Below are 18,509 nucleotides of genomic sequence, written 5' to 3' on the forward strand. Positions count from 1 at the left end.
GAAGGAGAAAAACAAATACCGTATGCTAACACATATATATGGAATCTAAGAAAAAAAATGTCATGAAGAGATTAGTGGTAGGACGGGCATAAAACACCGACCTACTAGAGCATGGACTTGAGGATATGGGGAGGGGGAAGGGTAAGATGTGACGAAGTGAGAGAATGGCATGGACATATATACACTACTAAATGTAAATTAGATAGCTAGTGGGAAGCTGCCGCATAGCACAGGGAGATCACCTCTGTGCTTTGTGACCACCTAGAGGGGTGGGATGGGGAGGGTGGGAGGGAGGGTGATGCAAGAGGGAAGAGATGTGGGAACATGTGTATATGTATGACTGATTCATTTTGTTGTAAAGCAGAAACTAACACACCATTGTAAAACAGTTATACTCCAACAAAGATGTTAAAAAAAAATGTATTGAACATCCAGCTTGCAAAACCCCTGAACACACTGTCTCCTCATTAAAAAAAAAAAATTATTTTATTTATTTATTATTTTTGGCTGCGTTGGGTCTTCATTGCTACGTGTGCGCTTTCTCCAGTTGCGGCGAGCGGGGGCTACTCTTCGTTGTGGTGTGCGGGCTTCTCATTGCAGTGGCTTGTGGCTCCCGGGCCGCAGTAGTTGTGACTTGCCGGCTGTAGAGCGCAGGCTCAGTAGTTGTGGTGCACTGGCTTAGTTGCTCCGCAGCATGTGGGTTCTTCCCGGACCAGGGCTCGAACCCGTCTCCCCTACAATGGCAGGCAGATGCTTTTTTTTTTTTTTTTTTTTTTTTTTTTTGCGGTACGCGGACCTCTCAGTGTTGTGGCCTCTCCCGTTGCAGAGCACAGGCTCTGGACGCGCAGGCTCAGCAGCCATGGCTCATGGGCCCAGCCGCTCTGCGGCATGTGGGATCTTCCAGGAGCGGGGCACGAAACCGTGTCCCCTGCCTCGGCAGGCGGACTCTCAACCACTGCGTCACCAGGGAAGCCCGGCAGGCGGATTCTTAACCACTGAGCCACGAGGGAAGATTTCTCCTCTCATTTTTGATGGTTCGTATTTTACTTCTTCCAAGGCGCTGGGAAACAAAGGTAGGAGGAGGAATGGGGCTCAGGTGGGGAGCAGCAAACTCCGGCTCGAGTCCCCCACACGGCCACTGAGGGGGCGACAGACACAGTCTGATAGGCAGCCAGGGTCGGAGTCGAAGACCCCTGCGGTCCGCGGCACCTGCTAGGCTCCTAGACAATGAAGACGCTTTTCCTTCTATTTCGGGCGCGTCCAGGCCTGCGGGACGCTGGCAGGGGTCTTGGGGCGCGGAAGGGCCGCCCCCAATGCGGCCGCCCTCGGCCCAAAGCCCACACCCGGCAGCCTCTGAGGCCGGAAGTCGGGCCAGCCGCCGCCTTCCTGGTATCCCCTGCGTGGTGATCGTGCTTCCGCCTGCTGAGGTTCCAGAGCTGTTCTAGGTCATTAATTAATCAGTGGGCAATTAGCTTATATTTTCCTGGACTAGTGCGGATTAGTGCGGAGGGAGACGAGGAACAGGAGCTTCCTCCTGGGTCACCCTGAGGCAGCAGCGCCCGGGAGATCAGGGAAGGAGGCTTCCCAGGCTTCCAGTGTGGGTGCGGATAAGGGCAATGGCCTGCTGGCCAAAAGCCCTGCGTTCTCCTCCCAGCTCTTATGCCAACAATCTGCGTGCCCTTGGGCAAGGCATTTAACCCGGCTGGGCATGGGTTACTGCAGTAGACACTGTTGTTTGGCTCCCAGACATCTGTTCCCTTTCTTTCTCTTTGGCAGGTAGTGCCCACCCCTCCAGGGAGATTTACTCCAGCGCTGCGTCTGGCCCAGTTGGGCTCAGCCCACCATGTTGGTCCTGTTCCCCTCGTCAAATGCTGGCTCCTTGTAAATACTGTCCAAGCAGGCTGTTGCAAAGACAGAACTGAGTTTGTTGCTTCCCTTGTTCAGGGAGAGCAGCATCTTGAAAGAGTCCTTAGCGGAGAGGAGGTGGGAAGGGCAAAGTTGAGATAGTGAGGTTTTGGGGTCTGGTTTAAGGTGAACCTTAATGAGGATTGGGTAAGAATCATGTTATAGGGGCTTCCCTGGTGGCGCAGTGGTTGAGAGTCTGCCTGCCGATGAAGGGGACGCGGGTTCGTGCCCCATTCCGACAGGATTCCACATAGGCCCGTGAGCCATGGCCGCTGAGCCTGCACGTCTGGAGCCTGTGCTCTGCAACGGGAGAGGCCACAACAGTGAGAGGCCCGTGTGCCGCAGAAAAAAAAAAAAAAAAAAAGAATCATGTTATATAGTTTAAGGTTGTTGGTCACAGTAGTTTAGGATTTGTCATCTCAACGAGGTGAGGGTTTCAGAGTCGTGAAGCTTCAACAGTTGTTTGATGTTACCTGTTAAAAAGTGGTGCCATTTTTGATGGATTTTTCTGAAGTCCAGGAGTAAAGTTATTTGCACCTTTTGTCCTCCCGGGCAGGTGTTTCCGGGAATAGTAAACTTACAGTAATAGTCATGTTATTTTGCCTCAGCCAGTGTGAGTCACAGTCCTCTGCAATTTGCACCCAGAGGAATCCTGTATGTGGTTTTCTTGTGCGTGAAATGGGGATTATGCTGCGGGGGTCGCGGGAGGAGCTGGGCATGCGTGAGAAGACCAAGGTTTCAGCCTGTTGGAGCCTTTCAGTATTACAGCACGGTGGGGCTTACAAAACTGTCTGCGTCTTGAAAAATAATTCTTACTCTCAAATCCGAAAAGGGAACTGCCAAATTGAAACGAATAGATGTTTATTAAATGTCTCCAACATATCACTATGTTCACTTGCCAACTGCGACTGAACGCATATAGTAACAGGGTCATTGCATTTACTCGGTAAAGGGAGGTGCACGTTCACATGTTTGATGCCATGTGGTGGAGGCTTCAAGTTTACAAATGTTCCAGGCTTATCAAGGTCTTAAAATGGCCCTGGGGTGTTTGACTCCTGGCCTTCCTACTTCCCAGTCATGTGAATTGGGGTGAGCTCCTCCCCTCTCTGAGCTCATTTCCTCCTACGTATGGTGGGGAAGACGGTGTTTTGGGCAGGATAAGGAGGCTGAAGTGAGTTCATGTGTTGAGTGCCAGAAGTTGCAACTGAGGTGCAGATGATTCTGGAGCAGTGTCAGCCCTTAGCAGTGTGGGCTGCCCTGTGAACTATGAGTCTAGGACAGCTGTGAGAGAGAGACTGGTCCCATGGGAAGCAAAGTTGGGTCGGACTCAGAGGATTAATCAGGTTGGGAGAGAAAGCAGGAGAAATGAAGATGACAGTAACCACTATCCCAGCTCAGGGGGTCTGGGGCTTGTTCAGGTCAGTTCCTGCACTGCTCCCCCTGATGCCCTTCCCATCCCCCGGACAGGTGCAGGGGCAACAAAAAAAATATTGAACAACCAGTTCTTTACAGGCAGGAAACAATCAGAAAAGGCTGGTTGGAGACCCTTGGAGGTCCCCTGTCTCAACAGGCATTAACCCCCCTTTTTTTCCATTTTTTGGCCATGCTGAGTGGCATGTGGGATCTTAGTTCCCCAACCAGGGATCAAACCCATACCCCCTGCACTGGAAGCACAGAGTCTTAACCACTGAACCGCCAGGGAAGTCCCCAACATTAACCCTTTAATTACTCCCTTTGGGGGTCTAGGGGAGGGCTGGATCAGCGGCATTAAGGGGCAGTCAGGGGCTTGAGGAAGTAGCTATTTACAGCCTGTAGGTGACATTCATTTGGGCCCCCTCAGAGCGTCCTGGCTGGATATCTGCTTTGCTAGGGAAGCGTGGAGGTGGCAGGTGTGGCACAAGTGGAGGTTGGCAGTGCAGCCCAGTGCAGGGCAGGCATGGGTGAGGAGTAAATTCTGATCAGGTGGGTCCTCTCTGGGCACTCCCAGGCCCTGGCACCTGATGGCTGGGGTCTCCCGTGAAGCCTGGGCTCCTTGAGGCTCCTGAGCCTTTGAGCTGCACCCTCACATGGAACGTTGCTGATCTTCCCTTTATTTAGACTGGGGGGATTCCTTCCCCCTTTCTGTTCCTCAGTGAAGCATTTCCTGTCTCCTCTTGTCTTTCCCAGCAGACCTGAGGGCAAGGTAAATCTTGAGACCAAGTCATTAGCACCTGGAAAACTAGTTCTCTTTTCCTCAAGGGCAAGAAAAATGGGATCTTGAAACTCTGCCAGGATATGAGGGAAAAATATTTGCATTTCATCTTTCCATGGTAAAGAAAGGAAAGGAAAATGAATCACTATACAATTTTAGAATAGAGAGTAGTTGATAATACATGCTAAAAGCTGTATATAAGTTTATAACCTTTGACCTAGCAATATCTCTATTAGGAATATAACTTGTGGAAATAATCAGAGATGTTTTTCAAAGATTTCTGAATAAGATTGTTTAATGAAGCATTCTGTATAAAGAATGAATGTCCAGTGTTAATTTTTTTTTTTTTTTTTTTTTCGGTACGTGGGCCTCTCACTGTTGTGGCCTCTCCTGTTGCGGAGCACAGGCTCCGGACGCGCAGGCTCAGCGGCCATGGCTCATGGGCCCAGCCGCTCCGCGGCATGAGGGATCCTCCCGGACCGGGGCACGAACCCGTGTCCCGTGCATCGGCAGACGGACTCTCAACCACTGCACCACCAGGGAAGCCCCCAGTGTTAATTTTCATGTTATGAAAATAGTTTACTGGCATGGGAAGATACCAAAATATATTACATTTAGAAAACAGATTAAAATAATGTAGTAGCATGATTCCAATAATATAAAAGGGTAAAAATAGAATCCATAGCCTGTTTTATCAGTTAGGAAAAAAGTTGTGTACTGTTTCATTTAATTAAGTAATCAACTGACTCAGCAAAAGTGGGAGCTGTTACGTGCCAAGCACTGTGGGTATAACAGTGAGCTGTTAAAAGTGTAATTTTCAAAAATGGTAAAAGCATGACTTTCAAATAAATATAAAAGTGGCATGTATCAAAGATTTTAACTCATTAATGAAGGAGAAAACCATCAAGATGTTAAAACTGGTTTAAAAGAGAATCTGAAGAAGAGACATATACATGGGAAATCAGGAATGCTGAAATCAGTTTGCTAATAATGGATGCAAGACTTCTCAGTAGCCTAAAGCAAGGAATGTAACGTTTGGAATCATCCCTTCCATAGGATGACGAGAATGCCAACCAGCAATGCTGTCCATCCTCACAGGGTAATAATCAGTAACATTGGTGGGATGTGACTTGCTTTCTAGGAGCAGGAATTATTGGCATTACTATCAGTTTTCTGCCAATTAACTTCTGTCTCCACAGAGCTGTCAAATAGCCTCATCAGAGACAAACAAAGATGCACTCCCCTATGGGATCAGATGATCCCTGGAGGCTCCAGCTTGCCTTAGAAGGCTATCCAGGCATCTCATTTGCCCATTTCAAGTCTTCCACACTTTTCCCAACAGGGCTGTGTAAAAGAATAACAGAGGGACTTCCCTGGTGGTCCAGTGGCTAAGACTCCATGCTCCCAATGCAGGGGGCCTGGGTTCTATCCCTGGTCTGGGAACTAGATCTCACACGCCGCAACTAAGAGTTTCCATGCCACAACTAAAGATCCCGCACGTGGCAACGAAGATCTTGCGTGTCACAACTAAGACCCGGCACAGCCAAGTTTATTAATTAGTTAATTTTAAAAAAATCGAATAACAGGGTGTCACTTAAACTAAGGCCAAAGAGAAGGTGCCTTCTCTGAAGGTGCGGTCAAGACCTTCCGGTTAGATGGAGCAGCACGTGCAAAGGGCGAAGAAGAAATAGAGGCCCAGTGGGGCTGGGCGTGAGCCAGGAGTGAGGACAGGAAGGGGAAGAGGTCAGCACGGGTGGACGCTGCAGCACCTGCAGGGAGGAGACGCGAGGATTTGAGATCTCCTAAGTCCAGTGAACACTGCTAGGGTTTTTAACGGGGAGATGCCGTGATCTAGTTGGTGTTTTGTTAAACATCTCTGGTTGCTGCGGGAGAAGAGCCTGGAGGGGACCCAGGACCCACCAGGAGGGGGGCTGGCGGGCCTGGGCCGGGGTTGTGGGGTGGAGGAGAAGGCCTGGGCTCTCCCGCTCGCTTGTTCTGGGTTGGAGACACCAGGACATGCCGATGGATTGGTGGGAAGTAAGAAGCATTGCTGTCGGGCTCAGCCTATCAGTAGTAACGCTGGTGGCAAGGGGTACCTGAGCCCCTCTCCCGGCCCCAAGACACGGCAAGGCCTTCACAGACATGTTGTGGCTGGACTGGCCCTTGTGGTTCTTATTATGATTGCAAGACACACCTTAGCAACAACCCTCAGGAAACTTTGCAAAGAAACCAGATTTATTACTTACAGGTCCTGGAGGGCACACCGCACACCCTAGGGCCACACAGCGAGGTCAAGGGTAGGGGGGGGATGGGGACGCGGACAGGGGGCTCTGCCTTTATTAGGGCCCAAGGGTGAGGAGGCTGGGGTTTCCTGGCTTCACTCTTTGTCGAATTTGAATTCTAATGCATGGCCGAATTTAAAAGCTGAGAGCTGGGGGAGTTCCTTGTGGTCTAGTGGTTAGGATTCAGCACTTTCACTACCGTGGCCCAGGTTCAATCCCTGGTCGGGAAACTGAGATCCCGCAAGCCTCTCAGCAAGGCCAATAAATAAATAAATAAAACCTAAGAGTGGGAATTTGGGCTCAGGAAGGGAAAAGTGGGGTCACTCCAGTGGTCAGTTATCTAGGTCACCCAGGGCTTTCTAAACCTTTCTAATCCTTCATGTGCAGGGCTGCCTGGCTCCTTATCTGGTTGTCAGCTAGTAGCTGTGTCACACAGCTGGCGATGTGTTCATTCGAGATGGATGTCTTGAAACGGATGCCCCAGCAACCAAAATCTTAATGTCAGACACTTATACGGCAAATATATATATGTATTGGTCTCTGCCCCCCTCACCCCCGTTCCTGAAGCCCTTGGTATTCCTGGGTGATTGGAGTATCTTTCGTTCTAATGAGATAATTCTTGATGGCCTCTTTGGCTCCTGGTTCGGGACAGGTCACCAGAAAGACCAAGCCATGATTAGAAGCTTGAAACTTTAAGCCCCATCTCCCATCTTCTGGGGAGCGGGGAGGGGCTGGAGATGGAGTTAATAATGGATTGTGCCCACGTGACAAGCCTCCATAAAAATCCCTAAAGTACAGGGATTGGAAGACATCCAGGTTGGGGAACACATCCACATGCAAGGCAGGTGGCACACCCCAGATCCATGGGGATAGAAGCTCCTGCAGTTGGGACCCTTCTGGACTTTGCCCCATGCGCCTCTTCACCTGGCTGTCCATCTGTGTCCTTTATTGTATAATAAACTGGTAAATGTAAATAAGTGTTTCCCTGAGTTCTGTTGAGTCGTTATAGTAAATTATCGAACCTGAGGAGGGGGTTCCTGGGAACTCCCGATTTGTAGCCATGTCAGGCAAGTGCAGGTGACCTGAGGACCCACCACTTGTGATTGGCATCTGAGATGGGGGAGTCTTGTGGGACTGAGCCTTTAACCTGTGGGGTCTGCACAAACTCCATTGAGTGTCAGGATTGAGTTAAATCGTAGGACACACAGTTGGTGTCCACAGAGAATTAGAGAATTGCTTGTGGTGGAAAAACCCACACACCTGGTGTCAAAAGTATTCTATGTGTACAGAAAAGGAGTTTTTCCTTTACAATTGCTTATGGGTGGGGAGGAAAAGGCTGACTCAAGGATGCCTCGCAGGCCTGTGGCTTGAGCAACTGGGTGAACGGTGGTGCCGTTTTCTGAGACTAGGTGCCTGGGAAGTGTCTGAATTCGAGGGAACCTCTAGATTCCTAGTTAAAGATGCCTGGTGGGAATCCAGATCCCCAGTACCCAGCCTGTGTATTGGAGGCACAGCTATGGACTGCAACTGGGGGGTGTCTCTCTCCCTGGGCCCCTAGAACAGGGGTATCCCAATCCCAGCTGCTGACTGACCCCCGCCAGAGCTGTCTGTCCTCCTGGCAAGAGAAATGTCCACACTCTGACTTACCCAGAAGCCATTCATTAGCAGTAATTAGCACAGTCACTTATTTCCCTGGAGGATTGATGGGGGAGGAGGAACGTGGCTGGAGGCAGGTGGCTCTCCACCCTGCAGGGGATGCTGGAGCTGGTTTCTCCACACCTTCTCTCTGGCCAGCATCACATGGCTGCCCAGCTCATGGCTCAGTAGGTACCCCACAGGCAGACCTGCAGACTCCAGCTCTGTGTCCAGCTCACCTATGGAACTGGGGGCCTCTCATTCTCCACCTACCCCTAGCCGAAGTTAATTCTGTACAGTCACTTCCTCTCCATGAGCCCTTGGCCACGATCTCTGACCTCACAACTCCTAGGTCTGCGAGTCATTGATGAGTCACCAAGAGTGCTAGAAGTGGCCCAGGCCGGCGATGGGCACCCAGCAAGGCAGTTTGCCCGGCATGCCCTCTCCCTCTGCCCTTCCCAGCTCAACTCTCCCATCAGACTTCGTCCGGGCTCAGCCCTACCCAGCATGGAGCTCCCCTCTCTGTTTCCTGGTGCAGAGGAATTGCAGTCCTTCCAGACTGATTTCTCAGTGTTGCAGTGAAAGTCATTCTAGTTGGTCCTGGGTAGGAGGAAGAGCAGTGTGCTTGACTGGTGAAGAACGCTCTTAGTCATGGAGGAAAGGAGACCTTTCCAATGACATTTCTGTAGGATGACTGGCCACCTTCCTCCCTGGTGATTCCCAGCCAGGCTGGTGAGATATTTTTCCAGAACAACAGGAGTCAATGGGGAAAACGTGCTCTAAGAATTCTGATGTACAGCCAACTTTTCCGAAGAAGGAATAGGTTATGAACAAAACCTAGGAGAATGCTCTAAGCCATGGAAGGAAAACTCTGGAGGAACCTGACATGGAGACCTGCCATCGAGAAAGAGATGGACCACTAAGGAATAGAGGAACAGGTATAAGTGCAGTTTTTTAAAAAGTGCTGCAAGTCTTAGTGGACCATGAGAATTAACAATGCTCTATATTCCAGGAAGACATTAACAAGAGTGAAGATACATGGAGTCACACCATGAACACCTGGACCCTGGATGTCCAGCATTCAAAGAGTCAGACAGTGGTATGGGTCAGGGAGGGGCTCTGTGTTTAGAAAGTATGGGGTTGAGGAAGGGACTGGGGAGGAGGGACCCCTAAGACTACAGAAAGGAAGGCTGGGCAAGGAGGGGGATGCTCAACTTCCATTTTGAGGAAATGTCAAGAGGACAGGCAATGCTGTTATAAAATGGAGAAAATAATTTTATTTCACAGAATTTAGGGTGGGGGTGCAGGTGGGGAGTGCCTGGACTACACAGCCCAGGGTCTGAGAGCCTGAAGATGGGGAAAGGATTCGGTGTGCACCGATGAAGCTGGGTTTCTCGTGGAAGGGAGAAGAAACAGAACTCTGGGGCTGGGACTGGGGTAAGCAGAACCGAGAGGGCCTTGAGGAGCCTGGGCAGAGGTAGAGGAAATGTGAGGCCTGGGGCCATAGGAGCCATGGCGAGGCTCTGAGGTGGACCCGGGCTCTTGGGATGGGAAGACCTTTCCAAATGTCACTGGAAAGGTCTCCTTTCCTCCATGACTAAGAGCGTTCTTCACCCCAGTCTCCAAGAGGCAGGGAGCCCCGAGTGACAGCCGAGCTCCCAGGACAGTTCAGGAGTGGTTAGATGGAAGGACATCCCCTCAGGAAAGTGATGAAATGCCAGCTGGTGAGCAGTGTCCCGGAGACCAGCCAGGCCAGGTTCCTCAAAACCATTAGGAACCTGGAAAAACTTGCCTGCAGACAGCACAGCCTGGCTGTTGCTCAGTCGGCGCTCAGCCTGGCGTGGCCGCCAGCCCTTTGCCTGAGCAGTCAAGACAGACATAGCGGGGCTGACAGGCCTCTGCACAGATGCATAAACTGAGGCCAGGTTGAAAGAAGCAGCTGCTATGTCCCTGGCTCCTTCAGAGTGCTCTACTTGCTCTGGGAGCTTACTTGAGTCACCTGGCAGGGATGGAGCATCTGTTCTGTCCCAAGCCCTACCCTCTGAGCACAGGAGATACCCAAAGACGGGGTGTCCTGGCTGGCCCAAACCGCAGAGTGCAGGTGGGTGAGTGGGGCTGGACTGGAATCAGGCCTCTCAGCCCAGCAGAGCCCAGTGTTGCCACAGCTTCTGAGGTTCATGAAACAGTGGATATTCAGATTTCTTTTTCCATTTTTTAATTGTAGTGAAATATACATAAGACTTATCATTTTAGCCATTTTTAAGTATACAGTCTGATGGCATTATACATTCACAGTGTTGTGCAACCATCACTACCATCTGTCTCCAAAACTTTCATCTTCTTGAGCAAACTCCTTACCCATTAAACACTAACTCCGATCCCCCCTCCCCCAGTCTCTGGCACCCACCCTCTACTTTCTGTTGCTATGAATTTAACTGCTCTAGGGACCTCATATAGGTGGAATCATACAGTATTTGTCCTTTTGTGTCTGGCTTATTTCACTCAGCATAATATCCTCAAGGTCCATCCATGTTGTAGCGTGTGTCAGTGCTTCATTCCTTTTCATGCTGAACAGTACATAATGGTCTCCTTTGCCACTGGAATCCTCCATTCCACCCACCGAGCCTTTGAGCCTTTGAGTTTGCTCTTCCTGCGGCTGGAATGGACCATACCCACCTCTGCCCCTCTCCTGCAAGTCTCAGCTGAAGGTTTGCACTTCTTTCTTGGGCTCCTTATTTAAGATTACAAACCCCAAAACCCCACACCCCACCTCCTGTTCCCCCTCCCATCGCCACCGCCGCCCCAGAGTCCCTTCTGGCTTTGGTTTTCCCCATAGACTTTATTATTTATTAAACTGAATGATTTACTTATTTATGTTGTTTATTCTGTTTCCCCTGGTGTCTCTGCCGTGAGGGCAGGATTGTCTTTGGTTTGTTCACAGCTGTATCGCAGTAGGTGCTCAGTAGATTTGGTTGGATAATGAAAGGATACCCCGATCAGATATCTGCCAGACTCCGGTGCCCACATCTGATATGCTGAGAGAAGGGGTGCAGTGAGTCACTTCTCTGGATTGAGCATTGCTAGCTCCAGCTGCTTTGCCCTCTGAGGCCTCTGCGGCCCTATCTGTCACCCCCACCTCCCTGCAAAATCATCAGTGGTCCTGAGACGGCCTGGCAGGGACACGGAGAGTGGGTGGCAGGGTGGGCAGCCCATCCATCTCCTGCCCTGGCAAAGAGATGCCCAGCCACGATGCCTGGCATAGGTCTGGCATACTGTGGGCACAATGAATATTCTGTTTGAATGAATGTTGAATCACACCAAGGTCTCCACTCCTTGGGAACTGGGGAGCCGGTCTGTGGGGCCCTTTTCCAGGACTTGTGCCAGGAAGTCTTCACTGGCTTTTCTGGACTTCCCCTGGTTCTTCCCGGGCCCTTCCCCTTGGGGCTATCTTCCTGGCCACCCCATCTCGAGGACAGCAACATCTTGGGGCACATGCCTGCCCCTTCGATCACCTGGGAAGTGATCCAGGTGGCATGAATGGCACGAAGAGCTGGAACAGAGAGGAACTAGAGAGGCAGGAGGCTGGAGCAGTCGGTCCCCAGTGGAATTCTCCAGACTCACTTCTTCCTCACTTGTTTATTCATTCAACAAACATCCATCAAGACCCAGTGTGCACCAGGTACCAACCTAGATCCTGAGGATCCATGGGAAACCTCCTCACCATCCCTCCCCTCTGAGAGTCGCAGCACACAGCACCCACCGTCAGGAGGGCCCTCCAGGGTCCATGCCTACAGCCCCCCCTTCCTTGACACTCCTACCACAGTCCCAGGCCTCTGTGCCCATCCCCCCATGACCCCTTGCGGTCATTACTTGCTCACTGCCTCCCACCCCTGGGGAGATGTGTGCTGTCTAAGGATAGGACATGTGTCTTCTTCATTATCGTGTCCCGGTGCCCAGCACAGGACCTGGCATACAGCAGGTGCCCAACAAGTGCTTGTGGGGTAAGCTGGGGAGGCCAACCGTCTTAGATTCAGGAAGGGAGTGGGTTGGGGGAGCATGAGGGGCAAGGCCAGTCACGGGGTACAGAGGTGGACCCAGGACAGAGAGCAGGTGGGGGAGGGCAGTGGTGGGGAGCCCCCTTCCCCCACCCTGTTGGCATTTCTGCTCGACTGCTGCTGGGGCCCCACTGGAGCTTCCCCTCACCTTAGCCACTCTGTTTCCCTGCAGTCTCCCCACCCCCAGTGCTGGGACAGAGGTGAATGTGTCAGCTAGGGGCTCTTCAGGCTCCTGCGCCCCACCCTTGCCTTGTCTTTGGGTGGAGTGGGGCAGGGGCCTCCACGCAGCAGGAGGGCACCTCTGGCCTGCGGTTTAATCCTGAGTTGCCTCCTTCCCCTCCAACACAAGCAGGGGCCAGTAAAACACACCGATGATCCTTTTTGGTACCGATGATCTCCAGGTGAGTCTCACAGACTCTTGGAAGCCCTAACAGCCTGAGGAGGTGGAGAGCAGGAGGGGAGTCCACCCCTCGGCAGGCTCTGGGGACAGAACGTGTGTTGGCTAAGCTGTGGGGCTTAGGAGAAGCTGTGGTAGGCGGTCTGCCCACAAAGGACAGGGGCTGTGGTGGCAGCCCCTCCCAATCCCCCGAGCCACCCACCAGGCCTTCACTCCCTCTCTCTGACCTCGGGCTTCTCCCCCAGCTGGTCCCCATCCCCAGCCTCTGTAAGGTTAACTCCAAAGTTTCCTTCAGCCTCCCTTTCAAGGTCCTCCTTTCTGGGCAGCCCTCACTGGCTGCCACCGCCCCCCCGCCGGCATCAGGTGCCTCCTCTGGGCTCCCACCCACCGAGCACTTCTGACCCCGGGGGGCAGGTCACCATCTGTCTACTGAACTGGGCTCCCTCAGGGCTTCAAGAGTCCAGTTACCCCTTCTCTAGAATTGGGGTTCACATCTGGGCTCCTCCCCTCACCAGCTGGGGGACCTTGGGTAAGTCACTAACCTCCCTAAGCGGCCTCAGTTTGCTCATCTGCAGAATGGGAATAATAATAAGGGACTTTGCAGACTGAATGAGGTGGTGCCTGGCTCACTAAGCATGCGTAACTGCTGTTATGTCCATGCCCCTCCCCAGGCATATCGAGGGCCATCACAAGGTTTGTTGATCAAATGACTGAAGGACAAAGATACACAGTCTCTCTTGGAAGAAGCCTGACTCCTCCTGCTCAGGGCGCAGGTGTCTAGAGTGTGGGGTGCTGAGTCATGGAAGACCTGACTGCAGGGTGAGGGTTACAAGATCACTCGGGCAGATTCCTTGGGGGAGCATTTCGTGTCCCACACCCCCACCTGGGCTCCCCGCTCAAGCATCACCCAGCAGCCGTTTGACCCCAAGGAGGAGTCTGGTGGATGGTCCTGGGAGCACAGGGGCTGGGGTGGGGTGTGGGGACTCAGCATCCCAGCCCTCCCCAGGCAGCCGCATCAGTCACAGCCACCTGGACAACTGGCTGCCCCGCTGGGGGTTCCTGGGAGTCCAGGTGAGAGATGAATCCGCAGGTGTGGAGTGACAGGCCCCACAGGAACGTGTCCCCGGGACAGGTGACCACTGGGGGTCTGATTCACTCTTTCTGGCAAGTGGGTTAACGGGATCCCCGAGCCCAGGGCTGAGTCAGGTCTTCCGCTGAGTCACAGGAGCCGTTACGGAGCCTCTGGGCAGCCCCTTGCCCGCTGTCACCCACCCAAGGCCCCAGGGCCTCCCCAATGGCTCCCGCCACCATGGATCCAGGCCCCAGGGTCTGAGTGCCTTCCTTCCCCACCCGGCCCACCCCCGCTTCAAGCTTAAGGGCCTTTCTCTGCCCTGCCCCCCGAGTCAAGGTCAAGGCCCAGCCTAGACCTGAGGGCCCAGGTTCCCTCGCCTGCCCCTCCAGAGCCCAGATCCTGAGACCTCAGTGAGGATCCAGGCCCGAGGTAGGGGCCCCAGCTAGGGGCCCCAGCTAGAGCTCTCCCCCCCCAGCCCCCCCCCCCACTTTAACGGCTTATTTCCTCCTCGAAGCCCCACCCCCTCCCTGTGACTGACAGCCCGGGGTGGCGGGACTGAGACACTCACTCGGGGGACTGGTCCGACAGCATTCTGCCTCACAGGATAAAACCTGGGGTGGCCTGCAGGGAACCCAAGCTCTCCTGTCGGCAGTGGCCATGGTGGTTCCTGAGACTCTCCCTGCTCTGGGGAGGCACTACCTCAGGATTGTAACCTCCCTGCTGCTTCTGGCTGCTCCAGGTGAGTCCTGAGGGCCTGCTGCCCCCTCCACCCCTTCCCCATTGTCCACCCAGCCACCCACCCTCTTGTCCTGCCTGAATCCCTCCCCTCCCTCTCATCTGTTGCTTTGTTCCCCCCACCTCCCTCTCTCCCTCTCTCCCTCTCCCTCTCTATCATTATTTGCCTGCTCTGAGCCTCAGGTTCCTCCACAGCTGTGAGGAGTACATGAAACACTGCACTACAGGGCCCAGGACAGGGCTTAGCGCAGTCAGTGCTCAGTGTGCTCAGCTCTGCTTGTTATTTACCCTCTTCACGTCCCGTTCCTGCCTCTTGGGTCTGCATGGTCCACTGCTGGGGCAGCAGCATCCAGACCTCCGGCCTGGGAGGGGGGTTCTCACTTTCACCTTAGTGAGACACCTCAGGAGCTGACCCCTCACCCCCAGGCTGGCTGGCTGGAGCCCGGGCACAGGCTGGACAGGAAGTTGCAGGGAGGCCAAGGCTGCAGCTCACAGCGAGGGCCTGAGGTTTCTGTCCGTCCTGCCCAGGCTCCAGGAAATGCCCCACCTGGGGTGGCCTGGAGGGCCCCAGGGACTGAGCGACCGGGAAGGATCGCTGGGCACCAGGGCTCCCCTCCACTGACCTGACCCTTTCTTTCTCTTGCCCTCAGTCACCCTAGCTGCTGCCAAGACAGCTGGTAAGTCAGAGCTGCCCTCAGGGAAGTGGGGAGGGAGGAAGCCTGAAGGGCATGGTAGTGTCTGTGTGTCTGTCTGTGGGGGACAGGTCAGAAGCGGGCAGTGGGGCAAGAGGGGGTTTGAGCTGGAGAGGAAGGGCAGGCAGGAAACAAAGCCCAGAGAGTCGGGATGTGGAGAGAGGTCCAGAAGGCGGTGAGTGGCCCGAGAAGGTAAAAGGGCTAGAGGACCAAGTGCTGACCCAGAGGGGAGGGCAGAGGGTGGAAGGGCCGGGGAAGAGGCAGCAAAGGACGGAGCCAGGGTGGGAGGAGACTGGAGCACAGGCCTAAGTGCTGAAGGCAGGGAAGGGGGGCTGGAAGGGATGAGGATTGTGCCTGAGGGTTTGACACACTGGCCCCTCCTCCGCCAGGCCCCCCAGCCTGTGGAAAGCCCCAACACCTGAACCGAATCGTGGGTGGTGAGGACAGCACCGATGCTGAGTGGCCCTGGCTTGTGAGCATCCAGAAGAATGGCACCCACTACTGTGCAGGCTCCCTGCTCACCAACCATTGGGTGCTCACGGCCGCCCACTGCTTCAAGGGGTACATACGCTCAGCCGGTCCCCTCCACTCGATTCCCCAGACCCCGGGCTGCCCACATGGCCCCGGCTTCCAGGCCTCACTCCAGTCTTGGGTCCCTCGGGAGAGTCCCTGCTTCTCCCCAGAAGCCTCTTTTGCTCACCAGGGGCCTTCATATGCCTGCCATTCCCCCAGAAACCCTTCCCAGACCCTTCCTGACCACCTAGTGGTTCCTGGCTGATGCCACTCCCTCCCTCTCCCTTCCAGCCATCTGAACAAACCAGCCCTGTTCTCTGTGCTGCTGGGGGCCTGGCAGCTGGGGAACCCCGGCCCGAGGTCCCAGGAGGTGGGTATTGCCTGGGTGCAGTCCCACCCTGCGTACTCCTGGAAGGAAGGCGCCCATGCTGACATCGCCTTGGTGCGCCTGGAGCACGCGATCCAGTTCTCTGAACGCATCCTGCCCATCTGCCTGCCTGATTCCTCCATCCATTTCCTTCTGGACACCAACTGCTGGATTGCTGGCTGGGGGAGTATTCACGATGGAGGTGTGGCTTCTTTCCCACAAGGGGGGTGGGGGTAGGTGGGGACAGAAGGCAGTGGACACTGGGAGATACAGGTGCCACGGGCAGCAAAGGATAGAGGCCAGAGGCAGAGCATGACACAGATAGAAGAAAAGACAGGCTGTGACCCAGGGATGTGATGACACAGAAGCCTAGGTGGATAGTTCTAGATCATTTCTAGTTAAAAGGTACCTTTCGCTGTGTTCTGAGGCAAAGATGTCAGATCAACCAAGATATTAAGTGATACAGGAAGAGCTGAGAGGAGGTGTCTATGGGACCAAGCTGAACCAGGTGAATATGAAAACAGCCCTAAGATTCCAAATCTGGAATAAACGCCCCCCCCTGGTGGCATCATGATACAATTGCAGGCAAAATTCCCAGAAATGCAGTCTCTATAAATGGTAAAATATAATTGGCAAACCAAGTCTGGAGGTTTGGAAAACCTCATCTAGAAACACAAATTAGATTGGATAAAGTAAGAGGCAGAGAAGCAGTGACATATATATATGGAACTTTAACCAGATTCCAGAAGAATTAAGAGAAATGATGCCAGTTTGGGCATCTGGGGACCCCACTGACTCTGAAGTTTCAGCCAGCCTCCCCATGGTCATTCTTAGGGGCTCCTGTGAAAGGTGGATTTATGAACTGGGGAAGGTCTACAGACCAACCCTAGGGTCAATCCCCCTAGGGGATGGGGTGGGGGGGGTCCTTCAAGTCCCAATAACATTCAACACTGAGTGGCCATTAGTCTGTAGCAGTACAGGTGCTGGATAAAGTAGTGCCTGAGACGGGACAAGCCTGGACCATTGGTTTGAACCATCTCATTGGCATCAGAGATCTCGTTAAAGATTCAGAGTTTCAGGCTGCACGTTCATTTGGGATTCAGTAGGTCCAGAGTGGAGTCCTGGAATTTGGGCTTTCTGCAGGCATTGTGGGAGAGCCTGACAGAGTTGATCCATTTAACCTTTGAGAAATGCTGCTGAGGGAATTGAGGAGGGAATTGAGGAGGCCACCAGGAGAGTCTCCCAAGCCTGACTCTCTCCTCCCTGCTCCCAGTGCCCCTGCCCCACCCTCAGACCCTCCAGAAGCTAAAGGTTCCCATCATCGACTCAGCAGTCTGCAGCCGCCTGTACTGGCGGGGAGCCGGGCAGGGCGCCATTACGGAGGACATGCTATGCGCCGGCTACCTGGAGGGGGAGCGGGACGCCTGTCTGGTGAGCACACCACCTCCTTCCCAGCCCTGCCCCCCTGAGCTCCATCACCCCTCTCCTCCTGGGCCTCCTCCCAGAATCGGCTGTGACCTGGTAGTCCCCCTAGATAGATGCCTACAGAACCCGGCCCCAGCCTGGCTCAGCCGTTCATACATCAAACATTTTGAGCACCTCCGGTGTACCTGACCCCACTCTCAGGGAGCTGGCATCCTCCTGAAGGGGTGCCACGGTCCTGGCCCCCAGAGCCAGCTCCAGCTCCACCACTGTGGCGGAGCACGGCGGGACGGTGCAATGGTCCAGACCTGGGCTGGGTCAGTTTTCCTCTTTCTGAGCCTCGGTTTCCTCAACTGTGAAGCAAGTCACAATCCTCCCTGCCTCCAGGGCTGTGAGGGAGAAGGTCTAGCACAAAGTGCTTCTTACAGGAAGTGAGCTTGGGAAGTGTGTCCTTCCCCGCCCTCCCGGTCCTGGTGGCGTTGGTTAGGGTGCCGCGGCCCCCAGGTCGGAGAAATGGTCCCCCGCGAAGGGAACTGCCACCCGCTGCGGCGCGGGTCCTGGGCTCTGCTCACCGCTTGCCCCACGTGGGTCCCTAACCTTCCCTCCTCTCCGCAGGGCGACTCCGGAGGCCCCCTGATGTGCCAGGTCGAGCACACCTGGCTGCTGGCGGGCGTCATCAGCTGGGGCGAGGGCTGTGCGGAGCGCAACCGGCCCGGCGTCTACATCAGCCTGGCCGCCCACCGCTCCTGGGTACAGAGGATCGTGCAAGGGGTGCGACTCCGCGGGCACTCGCAGGGTAGCGGGCCCACAGGGCGCCGGGGACGGGCTCTGGGGGCGTGGCGAGCTCGCAGGGCCGCCCGGGGCCGCGGGGTTTAGGGATCTGGGGAGACCACGTGCTGTTTCCTTCGTTGTAAATAAGCGGTCTACCTCTGGGGGAGCATCCGAGTGCCGGCGCCGGATCTCCTCCACGGGGAGGCCCCGCCCCGCCCCTGGGCTCAGGCCCCACCCCCGAGGCCGGAGCGCCTTTGTGTACATACATGTTAATGATTTTTACAGTTATTTGTAACTCCGCCCACACGTCTTATTTATTCCTCCAATTTCAATAAATTATTTATTCCCCAGTTCCTATTTTTTCCCTCGGGTGTGGGAACATTGGGAAGCAGGGTCCAGTCGGGGTTAAAAAGGGGGCTGGCAGGAGTTTGGATAGTGGTCTGGCCAGGGACCCAGGTGTCCTGCCCACCTA

General features: G+C 54.1%; 1 protein-coding gene across 1 annotated transcript; it reads left to right on the top strand.

The window, feature by feature from the left end:
• The first annotated feature begins 14,194 nt into the window (after positions 1-14,194).
• Positions 14,195-18,142, top strand: PRSS22 (serine protease 22). The gene is made up of 6 exons (XM_059039135.2): positions 14,195-14,276; positions 14,923-14,949; positions 15,354-15,525; positions 15,769-16,046; positions 17,118-17,275; positions 17,882-18,142. The coding sequence occupies exons 1-6, from the start codon at positions 14,195-14,197 to the stop codon at positions 18,140-18,142; spliced, it is 978 nt and encodes a 325-aa protein (XP_058895118.1).
• The last annotated feature ends 367 nt before the right edge of the window (positions 18,143-18,509 follow it).

The sequence above is a fragment of the Kogia breviceps genome, chromosome 14, assembly GCF_026419965.1.
Source record: "Kogia breviceps isolate mKogBre1 chromosome 14, mKogBre1 haplotype 1, whole genome shotgun sequence".
Taxonomy (NCBI): domain Eukaryota; kingdom Metazoa; phylum Chordata; class Mammalia; order Artiodactyla; family Physeteridae; genus Kogia; species Kogia breviceps.